The 23,449-nt window shown below is 49.8% G+C and overlaps 1 protein-coding gene across 1 annotated transcript in view; it reads right to left on the bottom strand.

Moving 5' to 3' along the window:
• CLASP1 (cytoplasmic linker associated protein 1) overlaps positions 1-23,449 on the bottom strand; it is a 170,322-nt gene that overhangs the window by 6,568 nt on the left and 140,305 nt on the right. The window contains exons 32-35 of the mRNA XM_030323685.1: positions 21,568-21,758; positions 19,673-19,801; positions 4,812-5,018; positions 3,245-3,361 (exon numbers count right to left, since the gene is read on the bottom strand). Coding sequence (XP_030179545.1) covers positions 3,245-3,361; positions 4,812-5,018; positions 19,673-19,801; positions 21,568-21,758 — 644 coding nt within the window. The remainder of the gene's footprint in view (positions 1-3,244; positions 3,362-4,811; positions 5,019-19,672; positions 19,802-21,567; positions 21,759-23,449) is intronic.

Genomic DNA, 23,449 nt, shown 5'->3' with positions numbered 1-23,449 from the left:
AGTGATAAATGAAATAGAAAAGCAATAGAGAAAACCAAGGAAACCAAAAATTGGTGCTTTGAAACGATAAATAAAATCGACAAATCTTTAACTCAGTTACCTAAGGAAAAAAGAAGACTCAAATTACTAAAAGCATTGATGAATGTTTGGACGTTACTACTGATTCTACAGAAATAAAAAAGATTAGAAGAGAACACCATGGGGGGTACCTGGGTGGCTCAGTCAGTTAAACATCCAGCTCTTGATTTCGGCTCAGGTCACGGTCTCACGGTTCGTGGGATCAAGCCCCACATTGGGCTCTATGCTGATAGGAAGGAGCCTGGAGCCTGCTTTGGATTCTGTGTTCTGTCTCTCTTCTCTCTCTGCCCCTCCCCTGCTCGCATTGTCTCTCTCTCTCTCTCTGTCTCTCTCAAAAATAAACATTAAAAAAAATCAAAGTAAATAACTAAACTTAAAAAAAAACCCACTATGAACAAATGTACACCAACAGATTAGGTAACCCAGATGAAATGGACAAATTCCTAGAGACTTCATGAAAGTTAAAAAAAATTATGCAGCAAAAGACAGGGGGTTAATATCCAAGATATATGGAGAACTTCTAAAACTCAACAACTAAAAAAATAAAAACCTAATTCAAAAATAGACAGAGGACTTGAACAGACATTTCTCCAAAGAAGATATACAACTGGCCAACGTGAAAAGATGCCCCACATAACAAAACTACACTGAGGAACCACCTTGTATCAGCCATGAGGACCGCTACCGTCAAAGAGAGAGAAAACAGTGTCGGTGAGCAGGTGGAGAGACTGGAACCCTTGGGTGCTGTCAGCGGGAACGTAAAAGGGTACAGCCACCGCGGAAAAGTTATGGAATTCAGCAATTCCAGTCCTGCTATAGACACAAAAGAACCGAAAGCGGGGTCTCAAAGATGCACTTGTACACACACCCTCATAGGCAGCATTGTTCACAACAGCCAATGATGGAAAGAAGCGCCTGTCACCAAAACACGGACAAGCAAACTGCAGTACGTACGCACAACGGAGTAGCACTCAGCCTTAAAAAGGAAAGAAATTCGGACAAACCTACGACATGGACGAACCTCAAGGACATCATTCTAAGTGAAATAAGCCAGTCACAAAAAAGACAAATGGTGTCACTTCTACGAGGCCCCTGGGGAGTCAAATCCAGAGACTTGAAGTAGAATGGTGGTGGCCAGGGGCTGGGAGGAGGGAGTTCTGAGGAATTACTACTTAAGGGGGTGGGGTTTTGGTTTTCCACGATGAGCAAAGTTCTGGAGGCGGATGGTGGGGATGGTCCCACAACAATGTGAATGTATTAACACCAGTGAAAGGTACACTCAGAAATGGTTAAGACAGCAAATTTTATGTGATGGGTATTTTGCCACCATGTTTTAAAAACTGAGAGAAAGAAAAGAAAGCCTGTTCAGGGTCACACGACTAGGAAGTGGAGGGCAGAGACCAGAAGGCAGGTTGTTTGACCCCAAAACTGGTGTTGCTGCCATGGCAATGGGACACTCTCAAATGCCCCCCATGCATTCCTTCCACGACTCTGCATCAGGCCTTTCTCCGCAGAGCCTGGTATCACTTGTTAAGCAACAGGAGAGTGTTCTGATCGGCCGGGTCACACAGAGCAACGGGAAGCCACAGCCAGAGTCTGCCTATTTCCGGTCTAGGAAACTGAGGCTGTCTTGGCACCACGTCCATCAGCGACTGATGTCTGCTGGTAGAGAGGTGTATGCGAGTCTCCGAAGGTCCTGCTAACACACCAGAGCTATCGCGTCCAAGGACTGGGGCAGCGGACGAAGTGGGCTACCGAGGAAGAAGGGTTGAGGCCCAGCCTCCCTACGCCCTCTGAGCGGACCGATCAGGACGTGGGCTCCAGAGCCAAGGCCACCGCTGAGAGGAATGGCAGCAGGTCAGCTGCACAACAGGGATGAGGAAACACCTGCGTCTTCTCAGTCCCTGACTAGAAGGGGCAAATGAGGTGATGGCACAGGGCAACTGCCAGACAAAACTGGGGTCTGTTATCTGGGGATGAGCCTTAAAAATTGAACCCCCTTGGTGAATATAGTTTTCTAGTTTTCACTGCTGCCAGGAACCACCGACAGAAAGCCAGACAGAGGCCAGAGAGAGAGGCGGCTTCCGGGCCTAGCACACTGCTGGTGACTCTCGGCTTGGAGTTTCCAGATCATGGCTGGGGAAGGGGTCAGTGATGAGAAAAGGAAAGGAGAAGGGGAAAATGCAGTCAGGCGAAGTAGCCCCCAAACCACCCTTCAACCCAGCCGCTGACTTCTCAGGGGTTCTCGGCCAGCGGTGATTTGCCCCCCAGGGGTCATCTGGCTGCGCGCAGCCTTGACGGTGAGTCTCATGACTGAGGGGTGGGTGCTACCGGAATCTAGAGGGCCATCAGGGGTTCTGCTTATCCCCCTACAATGCCCAGGACAGCCCCCGCCAGCACAGGGGGGAATGCCCTTCTGGCTTTGCCAGAACTCTGGGGAGGCAAGGCTCTGGCTAGGATGCCCCGCTGGCCGTGCCAAAGGAACAGCTCTATGTGGAAAGAAACGCGGCCTCACTTGCTGATTCTTCCTTTCATAAGGAGCATGTCAGGCACCTCTAGCTTCACGCTTTTTTACCCAGACCACCACCAGGGCGTTTTGAACTCCATGTTGCCACACTACTCCCCCCAGGCAGCCCCTGGGGTCGCCTTGTCACACGGCCGGCCAGACGCCTGCAAGGCCCCAGCGGTCAAGCGGCTGCTCCGGCCGTTGCCTCTCCTGCCAGAGCTCCACCTGCTGTCCCCCTGCAGGCTCATCAGACTGAAGGTTATTTTTAAACCAGTAAGCACTCTGGCCACTCTCAGCTGCAATGAGCCAACAGGCCTCTTGTCCCATTTTCTGCCCCGCATTCTAAAACACCCTGAAAGGAACAAGACAGGCAGCGTGGCCTGGCTTCTGGCGTGAGAGCTCTGTGTGTCCCTGCGCAGCTGAATGTGGATGAGTGTCCTCATCCTACAGGGACATCGTCACGAATGAAGGCACCGACACACGCAGAGCGCGCACAACAGCGCCTGCACGTTGGCAAGGCCCAGGGGGAGAGCCCGCGGTCTTCACCGTCGATGCCCACGAGGGACCCAGCCCGTGTGGAGGCCAGAGCTGCAGACAAGCAGATTTTCGGCGGCTGGCAGAGCCCAGGCGTGCCGTCGGCCTGTGTAACACTATACGTACCTTGCTCCCCGTGAGCTGTGCGAGGTGAGGTTTCAGCTCTTCTCCGATTACGGAATAAATCGCCACTAAGCAAAACACGCTGGCCTTACGCACACTGCTTTCGGTGTTGTCATAACCCTACAGAGTCAGAAGGGACACGAAAAGGAAATGAGATCAAAGATCTGCTTCACGGTCAATGTCTCGTCAAGGTTTCTGCAAATACCCTCACAGTTCAACACTGGACTTGGCGCTAACAACCACCACACACCCGAGACCGGCCACTGGACCCAGGGAGCTTTTGCTCCAGAGAGGTCAAAACTCAACAGTGTCGAGAGTGAACTGGTTCCTGCAGGTGGAGAAGGGAGGCTGGCAAGTAGCAGCGGCCCTCCCCTGCACTATGTGCTGCTCAGCGTGAGCTGCCACAGTAGCGCCACGCAAGACACGTGGGAGAGAGAGAGAGAGAGAGAGTGAGAGAGAGAGAGAGAGAGAGAGAGAGAGAGAGAGAGAGAGGGAGATGGGAAAGGAAATTAAGGGGGAAAACAGCTCGGTTCTTTCATATTCTCCCAATGGCAAAGCAAACCTTGTGTGAAATGAGACTTTCAAGAAATGAGACTGCCTCCCTCGCTCTTGTGGGCAGAACCTCTGTACCACCCAAAGCGGGTGGGAGACATCCGGGCCCGGAGCCTGACACCTGTGCACTCTACATCCGGGCCTCCGTCTACCTGTCGGCCTGGCCCCTGCCCCACTCAAATGAGACAGCCTGCTGCTCTGAGGATGCTTCGGGCTTGCTCTTTCCTCTGCCTGGAATAATCCAGTCTCAACAGTCTGTACTTAAATTCCCAAGCCGAGCGCTCAGCGAGCAGCAGCATTTCTTCAACGTGAAGCTGGTTTCTCTCCACCTTCCCCACTGAAGTCGCTCTCTCCCTCCAGGGCCCAACTCTAAACCAGCTCTTCTGTGAAATCACCTCTTGGCCTCTGATCCAGGAAACCCCCACTCGCACCTACAGTAACTCTGCAGGTGGTGCCCTCATCTCCGGCTGCCTGCACAGCTGTACTGTGCCCCACGCAGGTTGAAACACCCCTGTGGTTATGCCGTGGCGCAGCAAAACATCTTCCTGAGTCTAACTCAGTGCCTTGCACTTAGAAGGCTCTCCATGAATATGTGCTGGATAGCAGAGCAAGGACCATTATCTGATTTTGCACTCCCACGGCCCACCCTGCCCAGGGCTGGGGCCCACAGATGTGCAATAAGGGTTTGTTGAAGGCATGAACAACGACGACCAGGAAAGGACCAAAATATATTTAGAGTAAACAGAAAGTTCACTTTGGGAGCCACAGCTCTAGGCTGCCGGGAAGCTCTTCCGGCCACATTCAGGGGAGGGTGCGTTAGAAAACAAGAGAGAGAGGACCCGAGGTGTCTGAGCCACACAGCTGCGCGGGTTCTGAAACAGGTTGGCGCCTGCCCTTTCCCATCCGCCCCTCAAGTGAGTGAGGGGGGCAAAGCCCCAGGCACCCAGGTTGGGCAGCACCGGCTCCCGGCCTCACAGCCCCACACGACAGGCACCGGCCAGCTGCCCAGGGGGCCCACCTGCAGCAAGCCCGGGATGATGTCGGCGAGGAGCTGCAGCAAGGACTCCTTGGCGATCCTCTCGACGACTTTGGTCTGCATCTTGATGGCGGCGAGGTTGATGGGGTAGTCGGCCGTCTGGATGATGGGGCAGAGGACTTTGATACACTGCTCCGGGTGGATGGAGCTGGCCAGCGTGGACGCCGCCTCCTCGGCTGCTCTCACCACCTGAAACACCAGTTCCCCCAAACAAGTGAGCTCCTGGAGACCAAGCGATCTGCTGCCTAACTTCGGGAGCCAGAGGACGCTCGCCACCTAACGCCTCGGGCTAATTCTGTACAAGACAATTAAGAGCAAGGTGGTCTTGAGGGTGATTCTCCAGTGGATGGGGGGCACAGGAAGGTAGGAATGCGGCTTCCACCAGAAACCCCGGAGAAGCGGTTCTCCAAGTGTTACCTCCCCTGCAGCAGCAGCGACATTCCTGAGAACGTGCTAGAAATGGAACTTCCCCGGCCCCACCGTGGACCCGCCAAATCAGAGACTGGGGCCTGGAGCCCAGCAAGCTGTCTTAATAAGCGCTTCAGAGGGTCTCCCGTACGGGAAAATCTGAGAGTCTCTGTCCTAGAAGATTAGGACCTAAAAAAGAAGTAAACATAAATGCTTTCCAGCAGCTTGGGGGACAGCTGCAATTAAAGTAACTGGAGAGAAGCTGGGAAGAAAAATCAGTGGCTTCAAGACTTATGATTCCATGAAGGCACCTAATCGTAAAGCAGTTGGAGAGGCTTTTCCAAGGAAAGCCTCCGTGCCCGGATCACCACACCCTGTACTCTGAAGGAAGTGCACAAAATGGCCACCTCACAGCCAAAGGAGCGGCCTCTGACCTGTGAAGAGATCCCAGCGCACTAGGATACACTGAGTCCTTGTGCCACAGGTCACCAGGAGCGCCACAAAAAGAGCCTCTGTAATAAAGATAGAAGCTAAATGCAAAACCCGGCAAGGAACAAAGAGTGCAGGCTGCGGCCTTTGAGGACTGGAAGCAAACGCCAGCCGTGCCATTCACAAGTGCTAACCCCCATCTCCTCTTCTGTAAAATGGGGATACCTCACAGAAATCATTTGTTAAGTGGTGTCAAAATGTACTACATGTTCAGTAAATGATAGTTACTCCTATTCATGACACAGGGGTATGTATATCAATGATAAGCAAAAAACACCAGGCTGTAAACATGTACGTATTTTTTTTTTTAGTTAGAATTAAAAAAAAATTTTTTATATATTTTTGAGAGACAGAAAGAGAGGCAGAATAGGAGTGGGGGAGGGACAGAGAGAGGGAGACACAGAACCCCAAGCAGGCTCCAGGCTCCGAGCCGTCAGCACAGAGCCCGACGCGGGGCTCGAACTCACAAAATGTGAGATCATGACCTGAGCTGAAGTCGGAGGTTTAACCGACTGACTCAGGCGTCCCTGTGTATGCATTTTCTCATAAAATATAATGAAAATCTAATCCTTTTTTTCCGACTGCCAGCCCTGGACTGTTCATTCCACCCAGATTCTTCTCTGTTTTGTGTTCTGCTACTGAAACGAGGCAGCTGTCTTTAACCCAGCAACAAGACCAAGGTTACCAGCTTAAGCCTCAATCTCCCCAGTGCTCTTGTGATTGAAGCAGACTGACCAACAAAAACAGCAGACAGACTACCTGGAAAGCATCTTCTAGATGTGGGCAAGGGTGGGCTAAAACGTCCATGCATACAAGCCAGGGAGGACAGGACACACAGAGGGGCACCCTGAGCCATATGGTGGACACATGGACTGCAGGAGGTCACTGTAGGGCCCTGACCACTGTGCCCTCACTCTAGGAGGGACAGGGCCAGATCTTGGGGCTCTGCAGTCATGGCTTTGGGACAAGACGCAGCTCAGTTTAGCTGGGGCTACACCACCCTGTGAACAGGACTGACTTCCCGGAGCGTGCCTCATCGGTCCGTGTGTCTGCTCTGCTCTCTGAACGGTAAAGCGGACTCCTTCCAACACAAGGGGGCTGAATTCATCTCACTTAAAAATCATTATATTTGGGGCGCCTGGGTGGCTAGTCTGTTAAGCAGCTGACACTTGACTTCAGCTCAGGTCATGATCTCACAGTGCGTGAGGTCGAGCCCTACACTGGTCTCCGTGCTGACAGTGCAGAGCCTGCTTGGGATTCTGTCTCCCCCTCTCTCTGCCCCTCCCCTGCTCACTCTGTCTCTCTCAAAATGAATACAAATAGATGTAAAACAAAAGCCCGGTATTTTTAAGGCTGGTCATGCTGCACTGACAGTTGGAGGTTCTCCCTGGGCTGCTCATGTCCCAACACTGGGATTTAACGCGGTGGAAAACCTGGAAGGAAACACACAAAACGTTCCCTCATTATCTCAGGGGGTTAGATTATGGGTACTTTTATTCTCCTCTTCGTATTTTTTATATTGAAAAGTTGCCATGGAAAACTGCCGTAGTAATGTTCCTGGTAAGGAAAATGTATTCATAAAAATTTAAGTGTGCTTTTGAGATCAGGGAAAGTTCACAGTTCAGCCCTTGGTTCACGGAGAGCAGGGAGGACAGGGTGCTGCACCCCAGAAGCAGGCGGCCCTTCGTCGTCCGGGACAGAATTTGAGCCCCGGCATGGAGTTGCACTCCCTGGGTGTTGGCTGAGAACGTTACTATGATTATAATAATCGCTGCTATTTCTGCTTACTGCCTACTGATTCCATAAGCTCTCTTCTGCTATTTAGGAAACTCGCTGTCTCTCACACAAACGTGGCTGACCACGTCCCCTCCTTGAACAGCGGGATGACCTCTCCTTCTCAACTTATAGAGCTTTTCTCTATTGCTGGCACCTCATGTCGGTTGCTTTACATTCTTGCCAACATTTCCACATGTGTCTCCTTCCCAAACAGGCTGCAAGGCCTAGCAGACGGGCTGGGGCACTTGTTTTGTACCCCAAAGTACACAGCAAGGCTGGGCATTTACCAGGTGTTCAACATTTACAGATGGACTGAACTTCATTCTGTCTGCCTGAGGGTATGTTCCTACTTAAAGCCCTGCCTTCCTGAACTCTCAAAGTTCTCTTATTTCTTGTTAGAGGCCTCTTGAACTTTCCCTGGAAGGACCTGCTATCTCCTTAAGGCACTGACGAAGTCTAGGGGTCTCATTAAGTAAGCTCACACCCCCGTCACCTGACCAGCGCGTTTGTGGACACAATGCATACACCTGTGGGGGCATACATCGGGGATTATGGATTAATCCTTCCGAGAGTCAAAATGGGAACCAGGATCAGCATGGTTCAAGAGTAAATACTGTGTACACGAGAGAAGACAGGGGTCAAGAACATCCAAGATTTGCCTGCACTTATTATACACGTGCAAAGTCAGGCTTGGGTGCAAAGCACTGCAGAGAGCTCATTTTACTTTCAAAGAATCCTATTCTCGGTAAGCCCGTAAGAGCAATTTTTCTTTCATACCACGACTGGCCCTGCCTTGTTGTGTACAACATGCACACACTCATTCATTCCTGTGTGTCAGGGACTGAGCTCAGGGCAGGCCACAGGAGTGAGGATGATGGGTGGGCCCAGATCCCGTCCTCACGGTGCTGGGCAGGATGGGCTGGTCTGTGCAGAGGGTGCAAAGCCCCAGGAAGTGGGGAACCAAGCCCAGAGGCAGGTGGGGGCGGACGGCGGGGAGCTGAGGAGTGTCTGCAGTTGGCCGGGGTTAGATGAAAGGAAGCTGATGAGGGGCGGGACGCAGAATGAATGTCTGCACAAGGTTTCCCAGGTGTTCTTCGGGGGTTCCTGCGGCTCAAGGACCCTTGGCCATGTGAAGCCAGCCCTCCCCGCCTCTGCCTCCTCCACAGAAAGTGGGTGGTTGGGGTCAGCCAGGCAGCAAGCATGACCTCAGTCCCACTGATGGCATCGCCCTCCACTTCACATACACACGAGAATGAGGCTACTTAAAGAAAACTCACTGTGATTTTTTTTCTTGCCAACTCAATCTGCTGCAAAGTGCAGCTTTTTCCACACAGGTCCCCTAAAAGCAGAGTACTGTTTGGCCCTGGTGTGCATGCATAACCTTTAACCTTTCACCCCAAGAAAGGCAGCTCCAAGTTGCATGGGCACAGACAAATCGGAATTCAGTCCTCTGGCAAGACACTCAATCGGTCTGAACCTCGATTTTTTTTTTTTTAATTTTTTTTTTTCAACGTTTATTTTTGGGACAAAGAGAGACAGAGACAGAACATACAAATAAAGGATTGCTGGTAAGGGGTCACAGGGAGACACAGCGGAGAACCAGGGAGTTCTGAGTCTGCCAGAGAGCAGAGCTCCCTCCAGGGGACCCCTCCGACCCAGTCTAGTGCCCACATCAAGTGGGTCTGCCCTCGCCAAGAATCCCTCTAAACAGCTATCCTGGAACCAGGCCCACATTTGTCGATACGGCGTGGAAGGCCAGCATGGCCTGGCCCCTGCCTGTGTCCAGCTGTGGTTTTGCCCTCCCTCTCCCCCTGTGCCCTCATCACACTGAGCTGAGGGCAGGCCCTGCACATGCCCCACCGGCCCTTTCGCAGAGCCCCTGACTAGCCCCTCCGTTCCTCCTCAGCGTCGCTCACTGGTGCTCCTCACCTGGCCGGGCCAGGTCTCCTTCAGGACCCACTTGCTGCGGTACGACTCGGGGGAGCCTGTGTGCACACCTCCACCACTGCACTCAACACCTTGCTCAAATGGTCTCTCCCACTAGACAGAAAATTCCTCGAAGGCAAGCTCCCACCTCAGCTACCTTTCGATACCCCCTACGCCTGGCACAGCGTCCAATATACATGAGCTACTCAAGAAATGTTTGTCAAGCACATTCTCCCGTGTACATATCTTGTAAAATGTTCGTGACTGGCAAAGTCACCTCTGGGGCATGCCTCACTGAACTGCACGGACGTGTTCCACCCGAGGAGCTGGCCCAGAAACTGAGGGGGAAGCAAGATATCTGCAGGCGAGCCACCTGGCCCTTGGGCAAAATCAGCTATAGGAGGCCCGGAGGGTCCCATTCCCGGTGACAGGGCGGAAAGGCGACACTTCTGTCCTTTGGAAAAGAGACTTTAGTTCAGGTTGGTTTTTTTCCCTAGCAACCCGCTGTTTGAAGAGGGGTGGCGTACCGCTTTAAAAGACTTCCATCGTGCAACGAATTACTCTAAGATGAAGTGCTTTTATTCCTCCTCAGTTCATGCACGTCCCTCCGGTCGCCGCAAGTCCACGGTGCACTCGGGAAAGCCGAGCACCGGGCACGTGGCTGAGTTACGTACAGCTGGGCAGCCAGTGGACAGTGGAAGAGGGGGTCATCTCTTCCCTAAGCGGGTCCCGCAGTGAAGGCGTGCTCCGAAGCCAATGCCTTTCTGCTGTGCGAAATACTGTTTGCAAGTACCCTAACATATGGCTCAGAAATCTGAGCCATACTGAGGAAAGTCTGTGACTTAGTTTTGTTTTGTTTTTTTTTTTAATTGTTTTTAAGCTTTATTTTATTTTTGAGAGAGAGAGAGACAGAGCGTGAGCAGGGAAGGAGCAGAGAGAGAGGGAGACACAGAATCCGAAGCAGGCTCCAGGCCCCGAGGTGTCAGCACAGAGCCCGACACGGGGCTTGAACTCACGATCCGTGAGATCATGACCTGAGCCGAAGTCGGATGCTCAACCGACTGAGCCACCCAGGCACCCCAGTGTGTCTTAGTTTTTAAAGAGATGGGGTTGGGGCACCTGGGTGGCTCAGTCGGTTGAGCGTCCGACTTCAGCTCAGGTCAAGATCTTGCGGTCTGCGAGTTCGAGCCCCGCGTCGGGCTCTGGGCTGATGGCTCAGAGCCTGGAGCCTGCTTCCGATTCTGTGTCTCCCTCTCTCTCTGCCCCTCCCCCGTTCATGCTGTGTCTCTCTCTGTCTCAAAAATAAAAATAAAAATGTTAAAAAAAAAAAATTAAAAAAAAAGAGATGGGGTAAAACCAGAAGGATCAGAAAATACTGGATAACCTTGTGGGTACATCCAAGGTAGAAGACTCTGATGTACATGTTTAAGACCCAGCTGGGAAACGGGAGGCAGCTCAGTGGGAGGGAAGACAGGCCTGGAAACAGACTGGGATCCAAGTGCCAGCAGTGCCACTTAACAGTCCTGACAGGAACAAAAAACTTCCCCACGCCCCTCGGATGCGGAGAGCATCAGTGAGACAAGGAAACATACTGGCGGGCTCGTGGTGAGAGTCCCATGGTAAGGTTTCCTTCCTTGCCTCCAACCTGTTTGTACTCTCCTGTCATTCGGGTGAAAGTGAGTTGCCCTGCAGTGAGCTGTGGGTCAAAGGACTTCCAGATCTGCCGAGCCAAAACCCACACCCAAGGAGAACTTCCTCTTCTAACCCCAGGAATTCTTGATGTCACCTGCATGAAGCATTTAATCCAATGTATCTAACACACAAAGGTTTTCCGAAAAACGTCTGAAAACGAAAAGCCAGAAGGTATACTTCGAGGCGGCAAGTTTGAGGCCCTCCTGCTTACGGAGGTTACAGCAAGTTTCCCAAGACAGACACCCGCTTCTGCCAAGGCAAGTAGGTGTTCTGGACTTCCCTCTCTGTGCCAAGCCCCCGGCTTTTGGCGAGCTGCCTGAATCAGGGTGAACTTTAGGTTTTGCCCCTGCGTTCTATGTAACCGAAGAAGCAAAGATTATAAATGTAAGCAAGCAGAGAGCAAAAGTAAACACGGGCACCAGAAAGAAAGGAGAACAATACTGTTTGGTAGACAAGGTGGCCAGAAGCAGCAAGGATTTTAAAAAGGAGGGTGGGGTGGGGCATATTTATGAGACAGCAGCATCAAGCAGGTTATAATCTACCTTGAAGTGACCAAAATTGTCCCAAGTCTGCTGATTTTGCTACTCTGATTAGAAACATGGGGATTTTTCCCTTTCAAAGCCAGTGAAGCTAGCTAGGAAAAGTACAATTTCCTCACCGAACTTTTTAAAAAATGAGATCATTACTCAGAATATTGATGAGTGTTTGCTTAAAGATAAGGTTTCTTTTAGAGCACAGAACTTGTCAAAATTTGGATTGTGTGTTTTAAGTCCAAAGTTTGATTTGGCTCTGTCACAGACACACGAGAAAAATTGGTTGAATAAGAAAAGATTTTTTCTTAATGCAAAAAAAAAAAAAAAAAAAAAAAAAAGGTGGAGGTCGGGGGGTGGGCGGCAAATGTTCCTAAACAATGACTGGAATCAAAGAACTCTTCCCAGTCTGGCAAACCTAGTTTATTTAGTGCCTCAATCATGTGGAAGCTAAGGAAAAGGTTGGCGCCACCTTCTGGGGAAAAACTGGAAAGACCTTATACAAATGGGATCCGGATCCACACGGAGTTGTGGTATCCACGGGTATCCTGGGGAGATTCCATCCTTTGGAAAAGACTGGCACTCCTTTAAATTCCAGGATTTAAGCTGCATGTGAGCCCTCACTTAACTAGGCTCAGTGCCATACTAGAGGGAGAAAGGGAGGAAAGAAAAAACAGCTCCCGGTTCAACGTCCACAGACCCAAGTTTTGGAACCAGTTCTGTCATCAACTAGTGAGGTGGTCTGGGAGGACATTTCTTCTACTTTCAAGGCCTCAGTTTCTCTCATCAGAAAAATGAGAGGGAGAATGTGAATCAAGAATTTTCACATTCTTGTTATAAAATCTTATCTCTGCCCCTACTTAAGGAGTGCGTTCCCCTAAAAAGATGCACGTGGAATTTCCAGAGGCAGAGTATAGACATGATGTCTAACAAGACAGCCGTCACATCTTTGCCTGCAAAAGCAGATTCAGGGCAACACTATCTCTCTCAACTGCATTACGGCAGCCAGGTGGGAGACAGGCCTGGGAGGTGGCTGTGTCCCATCCTGGAGGACACTGCAGATACTGGGCTGGCTGGCCTGTCGGGAAGGGCAAAAGAGACAACCTAGGGGCCCCTGGGTCGCTCAGTCAGTTAAGCATTTGACCCCTGATTTCAGCTCAGGTCATGATCTCATGGTTTGTGAGTTCGAGCCCTATATCGGGCTCTGAGCTGACAGTGTGGGGCCTGCTTGGGAGCCTCTCTCCCCCCTCTCTCTGGACCTACCCTACCCCACTCGTTTGCTCTCAAAATAAGTAAACTTAGGGGCGCCTGGGTGGCTCAGTCGGTTAAGCGTCTGACTTCGGCTCAGGTCACGATCTCACGGTCCGTGAGTTCGAGCCCCACGTCGGGCTCTCTGCTGACAGCTCAGAGCCTGGAGCCTGTTTCCGATTCTGTGTCTCCCTCTCTCTCTGACCCTCCCCTGTTCATGCTCTGTCTCTCTCTGTCTCAAAAATAAATAAACATTTAAAAAAAAAAAACACAAAAAACTAGAAGCTGTACTGTTGGAGATAACATCAAACCCTGCAGTCAGTAAAGAAGGCGCTAGAGGCTTTTAAAAAGAAAAAAAAAAAGAACTTAAAAAAAAAAAAAAGAAAAAAAGACAACCTGAACCTCCTCAGATGGGAAGCTGAGCGGCACACAGAAGCCTCCTCTTCTGCATGTCTCAAAACTCAGGGTGCCCTCCGGCTTGGAGGTGACAATGTAACAGCTACTCCAGTGTGGACATGGATAGATTCAGCCAGCACAGCAGCCAAGACAAAAACTGTTTTCCATTGGTGTTTTACAGTTTCCTCAATCGAATTTCAATAGCCCTCTTAGATATATTTTAAAAAGTACACTATATGTGCTTTGTGTAAAATCTATAAAGCTTGTCAACAATTCTATTCAGAATTGGTCTACTTTCTTCGCTGGAAGAGGGCAGAGGAGACAGTATCTTCCGTTTTCCACAGCATGAGCCCTGCAGGGTATCACGCTCTCTGCTCCCCCGGGCTCACCCAGCGTACGAGCGTTTTAGAGACCCAGAGAGAGAGCTCCTGTGACTTGTCCTCAGTCGTACAGCCAGTGAATGACCAAAGTAGGACGAGGATCCACACGTTCACACTCCAAACTCAAAGGTTGTGACGTTGAACACTGGCCCTCTTGCTTGTCTCTTTGTAGGAGCTGTTTCTTAGTAGGATGCCTTTTCTGAAGCCACAGGAGCTAAAAGGCGGCCCGGTGTCCTATCTGCCTCCCAGGAGGGCCGGTTCACCTGAGAGGAGGAACCCGTCACTTGCCCCAAACAGTGGCACAGCAGCGGCACTGCCGTTCAGAACCGGGCTCTATGCTTGGCACTCTACAGCGAGCCAGTAGGGTGGGGACGCGGCATCTCCACGTGACATATACAGCATGAAAGCAATCTTGGTTTCGTGCAGTCAGCCCAGGGTCTTCTAAGCCCATGCTCCCTCCTCCAGGCCAGGCCGCCCCGGCTCACTGTTACAATTCTCCCCGTAACTACTCCTCGCAGCCAACCTCAGGTTCTCACTTCCTCAGGCAGCCTTCCTGGACTCTTCCAGCCCACTCCAAAGTCCTAGTGCCTCTCACTCCGAGCGCACATGTGCTTTAACCTCAACTAAACTATGAGCTTCTTGAAGACTGGAGCCCTGCCCCTCACTTCCAACCTCCTGCCTCCAAAAACAAAACATTTACCAGAGTTTGTGCTCTTGGTGTCAGACAATGTTGGCTTGGCAACTTTTAACCTTTAGAGGATTATATAGGTTTCTGGTTTTGCCTTTCCGTTAAAAAGAGCAAGAACTTGCAAAGGAAATCGGGTTCCTAGCCACCTCCCAAGATTGGGTGGGCTCAGGGAAAACTGGATACTTAGGACCTGTGAAGGTAGGTTTGTTACTTAATAGCAACTTCTAGTACCTTGAGGCTGGATGAGACACAGATAATCACTCAGTCCATTCCCTGGGGTAAGAGATAAGAGAAACCAAGGTCCGGGAGGGGTGAAGTAATTTCTCCAGGTTCACATAACACACTGTCCTCCAGAACCACTGATATGCGGGTGGTCACTGCCCCCAGGAGGCTTCTAAGGACCATTCCAGAGCGCAGCGGGGCTGGCTAAGTCGTGGTCAGACAATGATTTTAATTGGTATGTGAAGGAGAATTATCAGCTTGCTAAAATCAAACGTCCTCCCCGACACACCACTGCTCTTCTCTGGCCAGGACGCTTGTCAAAATGACTGTAGAAAACACACCATGCCAGCAGGGCGAAGCCCAAGTCAGAAAACAAGCGCCCGAAACCTCCTCTTTTATTGTTTAAAATAATTTGGTGTAGCTCTACTTGTAATTCGTTACAGTATTAGAACGTAAAATTAACTTTCTATGATTTAAAATACAGCCCCCAAAGACAAACAATGGTTGTTTCATAAGAATCCAACTTCCCCAGACTGCCTGAGGCTGGACTGTGATGCCTCAAACACCCAGATGAAGAAACATCTGGTGAGTCAGTATGGGACACAAAATGATGCTGACATTTCCTTCTTTTCATAGACAAATACAACTGAATACTCACTAATGTGGCCAAGTTCAGAAAAAGCTACACCCAATGATCAAAAAGTTTCAATGACAGGGGCACCTGGGTGGCTTAGCTGGTTCAGCATCTTGGGTCTTGCAATCAAGCCCCTGCATCAGGCTCCCAGCTGAGCTTAGAGCTTACTTGGGATTCTCTCTCTTTCTCCCCCTCTGTCCCTGCCCAGCTTACACACTCCCTCGCTCTCTCTTTCTCTCTCTCTCCTTCTGCCCCTTCCCAGCTTACGTGCTCACACGCACACTCTTTCTCTCTCTTGTCTTTTTCCACACTGTCCTGTATTTGAGTCTCACGACAGTCAAGCTTTATAACAGGCTCACCCAGAGGTGATGAGACCCAACAACACAGCTGGACAGCACACACAGTGGACTGAAAATCAGGTTTTCTGCCTCAGGAGTCACACCCCATGCTGATCCTAGAATCTTATTCATACCATGGATTCTCTTATTAAATCCCCTCCTCATCGATGAAGGAGAGATTCTGCGCCAGTCCTAACAAACAGATTGCCAATTCTAAGATGAGAAGAGTTAAATGAATGGAGTTTTCTTTTAAAACAGAAAATGGGCTTCAGATTTCTGAAGGTCACTAACAAGTCCTCAGCCCTTTTTAAGATGCTTGCTATAAGCTAACACTACTGTAAACCGTGGTGACTTCATTAAGGAGACACTGAAACTCTGTAGCAATGTTTATTTACTAAACAGATAAAAAGGAGTCAGACTGAGAACAAACTGAGGGTAGATGGGGGGTGGGAGGGAGAGGAGGGTGGGTGATGGGCATTGAGGAGGGCACCTTTTGGGATGAGCACTGGGTGTTGTATGGAAACCAATTTGACAATTAACTTCATATTAAAAAAATAAAACTATAATAGAACACTAAAAAAAAAAAAGGAGTCAGATAATGAAGGAGATGTACTTATTCAAATAAGGAATATGAAACCATGTCTTAGCTGACAAACACCAACTTCTTCAACAGAAACTCTAAATTGGTATCCAAATCCTCTATGGTGCTTACTAAATCTGTGTTGGCTTAAGATGAGGGACGCCTGAGCGAGATCTAGTGCCTGGTATGTTTCCAATGTGTAACAAACATGTTTTGCATGCACGGTTCCTTTTAAAAGACCCTGAAAACACAGACCGTGGCTTAAAGGATGAGATATTCATCTCCCCTGAGAGCTTTTATGACAAATTTCAACTTCTAGAAATGGCATTTCAGTAAGTTGTCCTTCACTGCTACAGTCCCAGAGCCACTGCCCAGTGTGCACCATAGTGCAGCCACTGCCCCAGCGGGCAAGGAGGGACATCTGGGGCTAAGGTCCCAGAGCAGCCTTGTGTCACCCTGTCGCGTCCTGCCGAAGCCTGGGTTCTGTCTGTGAATACAAAACCAACGAGTTTCCTAAGAGGGAAGTTCCAGGAAAGCTCAATGGAATGAACACGCTTTGGAAGTACCAATTAGCTAGGAGAGTAGACTCTGCTTCTGCATGACTGACACAGTCACTGGGTTTAGAAACATTTTAGATCCTTCCCAATAAATGTCAGAACCATGTCTGAATGTAGTGACAAAAAAAACATAACACTAGAGAACTACCATGTGCAATATTCTATGCCAACAAGATGGCCACAGCATGAACTTGATGTGCGTCTAACTATTCTGCCCTAAAAAACAAACAAACAAACAAACAAACAAACAAACAAAAAAGGGAATGATGGATGGAGACAGTTTGGGTAAAATAAGAGAAAGACTAGAAGAATTTCAAAAGAAAAGACAGACAAAGAAACCATACATAATCCTAAATATACACAAGTGCCCAAGGCTGGGAGCTTCTGGCCAAGTGACAGAGTGAAGTTTCACAAGGAAAATACAAGGGCACTCAAGGTGAGTATCAAAGTATGCAAAGCAGGGCAGGCCTGCCAATAAAGGCACTCCTTTACTGGGAACAGGATGTTTTCCCCACCTGCTTGGTCAGGTGATCAGTGACGGCAGTGAGGAGACCCTGGGTCACAGGGATGCCACAGGACAACTAAGGGCTGCTAAGCTTACTTTAAGCAACAGGTATTTTCTGCTTCTGTCCCTCAGGCAATTTAAAAGAGTTCACGCCAAAGAACTTTCTCTACTGAATTTCTCATTTTGCAGGAGGAAAAACACCCCAAAGAAACAAGATCCCTCAAGAAGACAGCTCAGTAAGAAACGGACTATTTAATTCTGCTCAGCTGTACTTCTTAGGGTCCACTGGCAAAGTTTCACAGTTTAAGATCAGGATGCCAGCTTTAAACACAGACATCCTCCAAGGGGATAGTCAGTAAGCGCCACACACTACGGAGGGCTTAGTGTCACCTCGATGCCACATTCTAAGTAGGTCCTCTCCAGAGGAAACAACATCAGGTGCTTCCAAGAGAACAGTTTTACTTCGGTTTTTGGTCAGGTATTTAAGAAGAGGCTATTAGGGTTTAAAAAAGAAGAGAAAAAGGTCAGCACAGGCCAGGCCACTTGCCCTAAGAGTCACAAAACCTGCTTCACATACTGGTTCTGCCAATACCTGCCATGCGTCACCTGACAAATGACAGCATGTTCTGGACCCTCTTCCCTCACTCAGGAATAATGGCGTTGGCTACGTTAGCTCACGGGTCCTCACATTTTACATGAGTTATTGTAACAGGAAAGCGTTCTGTTCAAACATGAGTGATTTGTACTAGCACATGACGAAGCCAGATTTCTGAAGCGTCAACAGGTTAAAAACGTATCTATCACTTAGGGCGCCTGGGTGGCTCAGTCGGTTGGGCGTCCGACTTCAGCTCGGGTCATGATCTTGCGGTTTATGGGTTTGAGCCCCGCATCAGGCTCTGTGCTGACAGCTCAGAGCCTGGAGCCTGCTTCGGATTCTGTGTCTCCCTTCTCTGTCCCTCCTCCACTTGTGCTCTGTCTCTCAAAAATGAATAAATGTAAAAAAACAAACAAACAAAAATGTATCTATCACTTTATGAACCCGCGTTGTGCCAGGCCCATCAGGTGGAGATGCCTAGACAGAGCGCGAGACCCCTACTCTTGTTGAGCCTGCAATTGTGGTGCGGGTTTCAGGAGATCAAACCTGTCACCACTGGGCAGCCACATAAGCTGCTAAACAGAGAAACAGCACAATTTGGGGTCCAGATTCTTTTTGTTGACATATTCTTGCCGTTCCCTTAATCCACAAGTGTGCCCGTGAGAATCACATGTGAGCCACGAGACTCAACTAAGCAGGTTATTCTCACTTGGGGTCCAATCCATTGAGGTTTTCTAATGTTCTAAGTATACAGTCCAATTTCCCACAGTGCCTTTGATTGGAAAGGCGTTACTGAAACCATCTGTATTTCACTGTTCTCTGTAGGTCTCTAGGCACTTGAAGGACTGGTGAGCCCCAGGGGCTGGACAAGGCAACGAGCAACCGGCTGGACTTACTGCGGGTCCAATCTGGGCCTGTCGTAAGTGTGCGGGGCACAGAAACACATTTTTCCAACTCTCCAGTAGGCGTCTGAGGTGCCAGGACAGTTGTTAGCATTTTACACGTTCAGGAGCGAGGAAAGGCAGGACATGGCTGCCTCCATTCATCCTGAACTTGCAGAGAGGGGCACACTGAGAGGGGAGGGGAGGGAGGAAGACCAACAGGTATATGTAGCACCTCTGTCATCACTGGCCATGTCATTCAGTTCTCACAAGAAACTGTGACAACGTCCTCCTCCACCTTATCCACAAGCACACTGAGACGCGGAAGCTGAAAGAACCTGTCCGAGGTCGTGGAGCATGTTCCAAGCGTGGGTTCCAGCACTTGCACATCTGTTTCTCGAGCCAACCTCGATCTCCCAACAACAGTCTGGCAGGTGCCGAATGCCACCAGGAAAATGGCAGCCCCCTCCTTCTGACCACAGCAATTGGGAACCACCGACCAGGAAATCCCTGAGGACAGGTCAGGCCTGCTGTACATGTGGGAGTCAGGAACCTACCAAGTGGCACCAGGCCCTGAATGGCACCTGGGCTCAGCCGCCACACCAGCACTGGGACTGTCACCCTGAACCACGGCCTGGGCCGAGCTCTAAGGGAGCGACTCTTTTTTTGTTTCACGTTTTTTTTTTTTAAGCTTACTTATTTATTTTTGAGAGAGAGAGAGAGCAAAAGAGAGAGAGCAGGGGAGGCACACAGAAAGAATCCCAAGCAGGCTCCATGCTGACAGCAGAGAGCCTGACGTGGGGCTCGAACACGAACTGTGAGATCACGACCTGAGCAAGAAGCAGACACTTAACTGACTGAGCCCTGCCCCCCAGGTGCCCCCCAAAGGGAGCGACTCCTAGTCAGGCTGCACACTGATCCACACCCCTCTCTCCCCACACCCTCACTGCACCCCCAGGCCCATCTGCTCGGCACTCCTGGGCCAGAGGCCGGCTTACCTCCTTATGGGAGTCTTTGTGGGCTTCCAGAGTCTTCATAATCGTCAGCTCGGCATAGTTCTTAAATCTTGCGGGCTGGTTTCTCAGAATTTCCCGTAGAACTCTCAATGCTAGTGCTCGGATGGAATGCTGGAGTACAAGAGGAAAGGAAGACATCAGCAAACAACACAGCGCTTCACTGAACATACTAGCCAGAAGCGCCCAGCACGGCCAGGCACCCAGCCCTGGGCTCCCCTGGCATCTTGCTGGCACCCAACGCAGGTCACATTGCAAACGTGGCACAGGCTGAGGCAGCCAGTCCCATGAGGCGGGTGCTATGCCTACGCTGACATTCCCAGGACCCAGCACCTAAGACCTGAGGAAGGTTTCTGGAATGAGCCAAAAGAGGACCAAATGAGACCGAATGAGGACGATACATCTAAGTTAATTATCAATCTCCTGGAGGATTTCCATGTTTTCTGAGATGTCGGTATGCAAATTACCCTTTGGTAAAGAACAGGTAACAAGCATCTAACCACTTCATCAACACGGCCTGTAAGACAGCCACAGACCTGTCTTTACTCCCGACCTTCTGTGTGATGAGATCACAGGGGAGGGTCGTGTGTACACGCCTCGAGGTGTCTGAGGCCCAAGCTGCGCCGTTTGGAGGAAAACCGTTCCACACGGGCTCCTGATCTCAGTAAAAGAAAAGGGGTTTACACCAAACTGAGCCAAAAACTACATCCTGATTCTTCATCACTCGCCTGTGCTATTGGCTCACTAATGGACCATCTACCTGCTCTCTACGTGAGATCACTCTATCTCCCAACACAGCCTGACCAAGCAGGCTGTAAGGGAAGTGACTGTAGGTCCTCCATCACTGTACTTCTGTCTGTCCCCACCCTCCTCCATCACTGTACTTCTGTCTGTCCCCACCCTCCGCCAAACCATTAACCCGAAGCATCAGAAAGCAATCAGAGCCACAGCATTCGCTGGCCCCCTGTGCACCCGTCTTCCATCAGAGTCACCATCAACGTGACCCCGAGAGGGACCTTCACCGTGGGCTGTGTTGAGCTTCCTCAAAATCCACCTGGTCCTGCCCTTGAGTTCTTCATCACACCTGCTTCGTTGTTTCTGCGGCCTCCACAAAGCCCAGTGCACAGGTGGATTTTTACTTCTAGAGTTTCACTCAGACAATTCCCAACATCTGCTGCTGTCTCCGCACAAGGGACCGGCACACAGATGGGAGAAGGCAGGGCTCTGACTAGGTTACTCCCCCCGTTAAGAGTCATCTACGTGGTGCCAGGTGTGGATTACGGACCGGGCACGGCACAAATTCCTGGTTGGTCACACTCAAAGGTCACAGGGCAAAGAGGGCTTTTGATTTAAAAAATAATACAGAAGATAACAGAAAACAACCCACGCTCCAGAACTGCATGCTTAACCAGTTAAAATCACTGTTGCTGCTCACAGATGCCGGCTGCATCTACACAGAACTTCAGGGAAGGCAGCATCTAGTAGGGTCTCTTAAAAAATGAACTTTTCTATTTCTCAGTTACGCATGAAACCTAAAACTCACACAGAAAAAAACCTCATTGTAAAAAACCATTCTGTGCTAACAAAGGTTTAAGAAATTCTGTGTTAAACAAAGTAACCTGAAGCAGGAACAAGTTTCCCTCAACTCCTACAAACCCAATTACAGAAGAAAACACACATATAAATAAGCTAGGAACGGGGCCCGTCTCTGACAGAAACATGACCTCACTAGCTGGTACTCAGAAAATATTTGGAAAACATTTTGATGTAAACAGCAGGCACAGTACAGAAATAAAGCTGAAGCCAAAGTCCAGAACGACAGGACTTAACAGCCCGTCACATGGGAAGGGGGGAACGCAAGGACGAGGAAGGCGCCTCACGTCTTTGTCTCCGAGTGTCTCCAGCAGCAGGAGCAGAATGGTCTTGAAGTGCTCCTCCCAGACACCCAGGCTGTCTTCCCGGGTGATTTTGAGCAGCTCCAGCAGGGCGCCTTTCCGTTCCTCCACCCGCTCGTTGTGGTTGGACAGCTCTTTCAGAAGGTCAGCCACCAAGTCAGAATGGTCAATGGGCACTGGAGAGACACCGAGACAAAGTCACCTCACGAGGACACCGGGCTGTGGACGCGCCCTCCGCCCGCTCTCCGCTCCCAGAGGCAGCCCCCCTCCATCATTCCTGCCCCGTGCCCTTCACCCTTCTCTGCTGCCTGCTTGTGACACCCTCAGCAGGCCGTCTCACCAAACAGGAAAACAGAGATGTGGGAACAGATGTCAAGTACCAATACCAACATCCTTACCCTCCCCCACCATCGTTTTCCCCCTTCGAGTTCGGACAAACAGGAGAAGCCATCTAAAAGTCTCTCCGTGACTGTCCTCCTCCCCCCAAATCTATCTCCACTGCAGCAGCTCCAAGTCAGGCCACCCCTGGACAGTCCCCTCCCGCCGTCACACCCACTGACACGTGCACATTTTCCTCCAGGCCCTCCTCACCGACCCGTCTGACATTCCTTCCCTCCCCGAATGTCCAGAGCTTAGTCTTAGTAACTAGCACAGCAAACAAATACTAATCAAGGTGTTGAGCCTGTGCGTGGACTGTCCATGCACAGACTGTACAACGTGCCAAAACCACTTAGCAAAAGGGCTTCAGCCATGAAACACCTATCCTTTCTCTTCCCATGAACTTAAGAGACCTCAACTCTGAACACTTCCTTTCAATAGAAAGGACGAAAAGGCAAAGACAAATCATTAGGAACTACTTAAATTTGTATTTTCATACTTTTTTTTTTTTTTTTTTTTAGCTTCTAAGGTGCGAGGGAACAAACACACAGGAAGTTTGAAATGTTAAAGAACTCAATCATTTCCCCCCTGCCTTTCCACTTTTCTCTTTAGGCCTTTTAGTAAGTTGGTAAGCCTTACATAAATTTAGTAAGTTTAGGAAGCCTTTTACGCAGTTCGTAAATAGGGAACAACCAACACCCCAATCTCTGTTCTATCTTAAACAAGACCAACAAATGGGTAAGTTAAATGATGTGTCAACTGTCTGAACAATAAAAGGAAACAGCCCACTACTCCTAAAAAGTGCAATTCATAATAACCACCAAGCCATTAGCCTTGGGCCCAGTGAACAGACACTGGGAATCCCTGGGAATTTACAGGGTTGCTACCCACGGCAAGTAACCACCTGGGCACGTGCCTTCAAACGACTGCAGGACTTCATTTCTGTCTTAGGATCCCATCACTGTTGTGGGGCTTGAACTCACAGCCCTGAGAGTAAGAGTCACGTGCTCTGCCAACTAAGCCAGGCAGGCGCCCCCCAGTTCCCCTTCTTTTGTGTCCCCACTGAAACCAGCATCTGCTCTAGCGAGGCGCCCTCTCTTTCCAGTGCCATTGTGTTAGGTCTTTTTTCTCGGACAGGCCATGAGTTGCTCTGAGGCCAAGGACTCTGTCTGATTTGCCTCCTTGTCCCCAGCAAGCTATACACTTCATGACACACAGTGAATGCTACCTGTCTAGGGTTCTAATTTAGGGTTCTGATTTAATTCTTCGTTTAAAACTGAAAAACAAAACAAAGGCTTGGAAACAAAACGGATATATACGTATGTTTAAAAAAAAAAAACAAACCTATTATGTGAACGTGACAATCAGGTGAAAAAAGAACTAATTAAGTTCCAGACAAAAACAGCATCATTCCAATGCACGCTTACTCACCGGTTACTCAGTAATGGACACTGGTCTTAACACAAGTGTCAGAAAACAAAGCACGTCA

Source organism: Lynx canadensis, chromosome C1 (genome assembly GCF_007474595.2).
Source record: "Lynx canadensis isolate LIC74 chromosome C1, mLynCan4.pri.v2, whole genome shotgun sequence".
Classification (NCBI taxonomy): domain Eukaryota; kingdom Metazoa; phylum Chordata; class Mammalia; order Carnivora; family Felidae; genus Lynx; species Lynx canadensis.
This window is presented reverse-complemented; position numbering and strand designations above follow the sequence as displayed.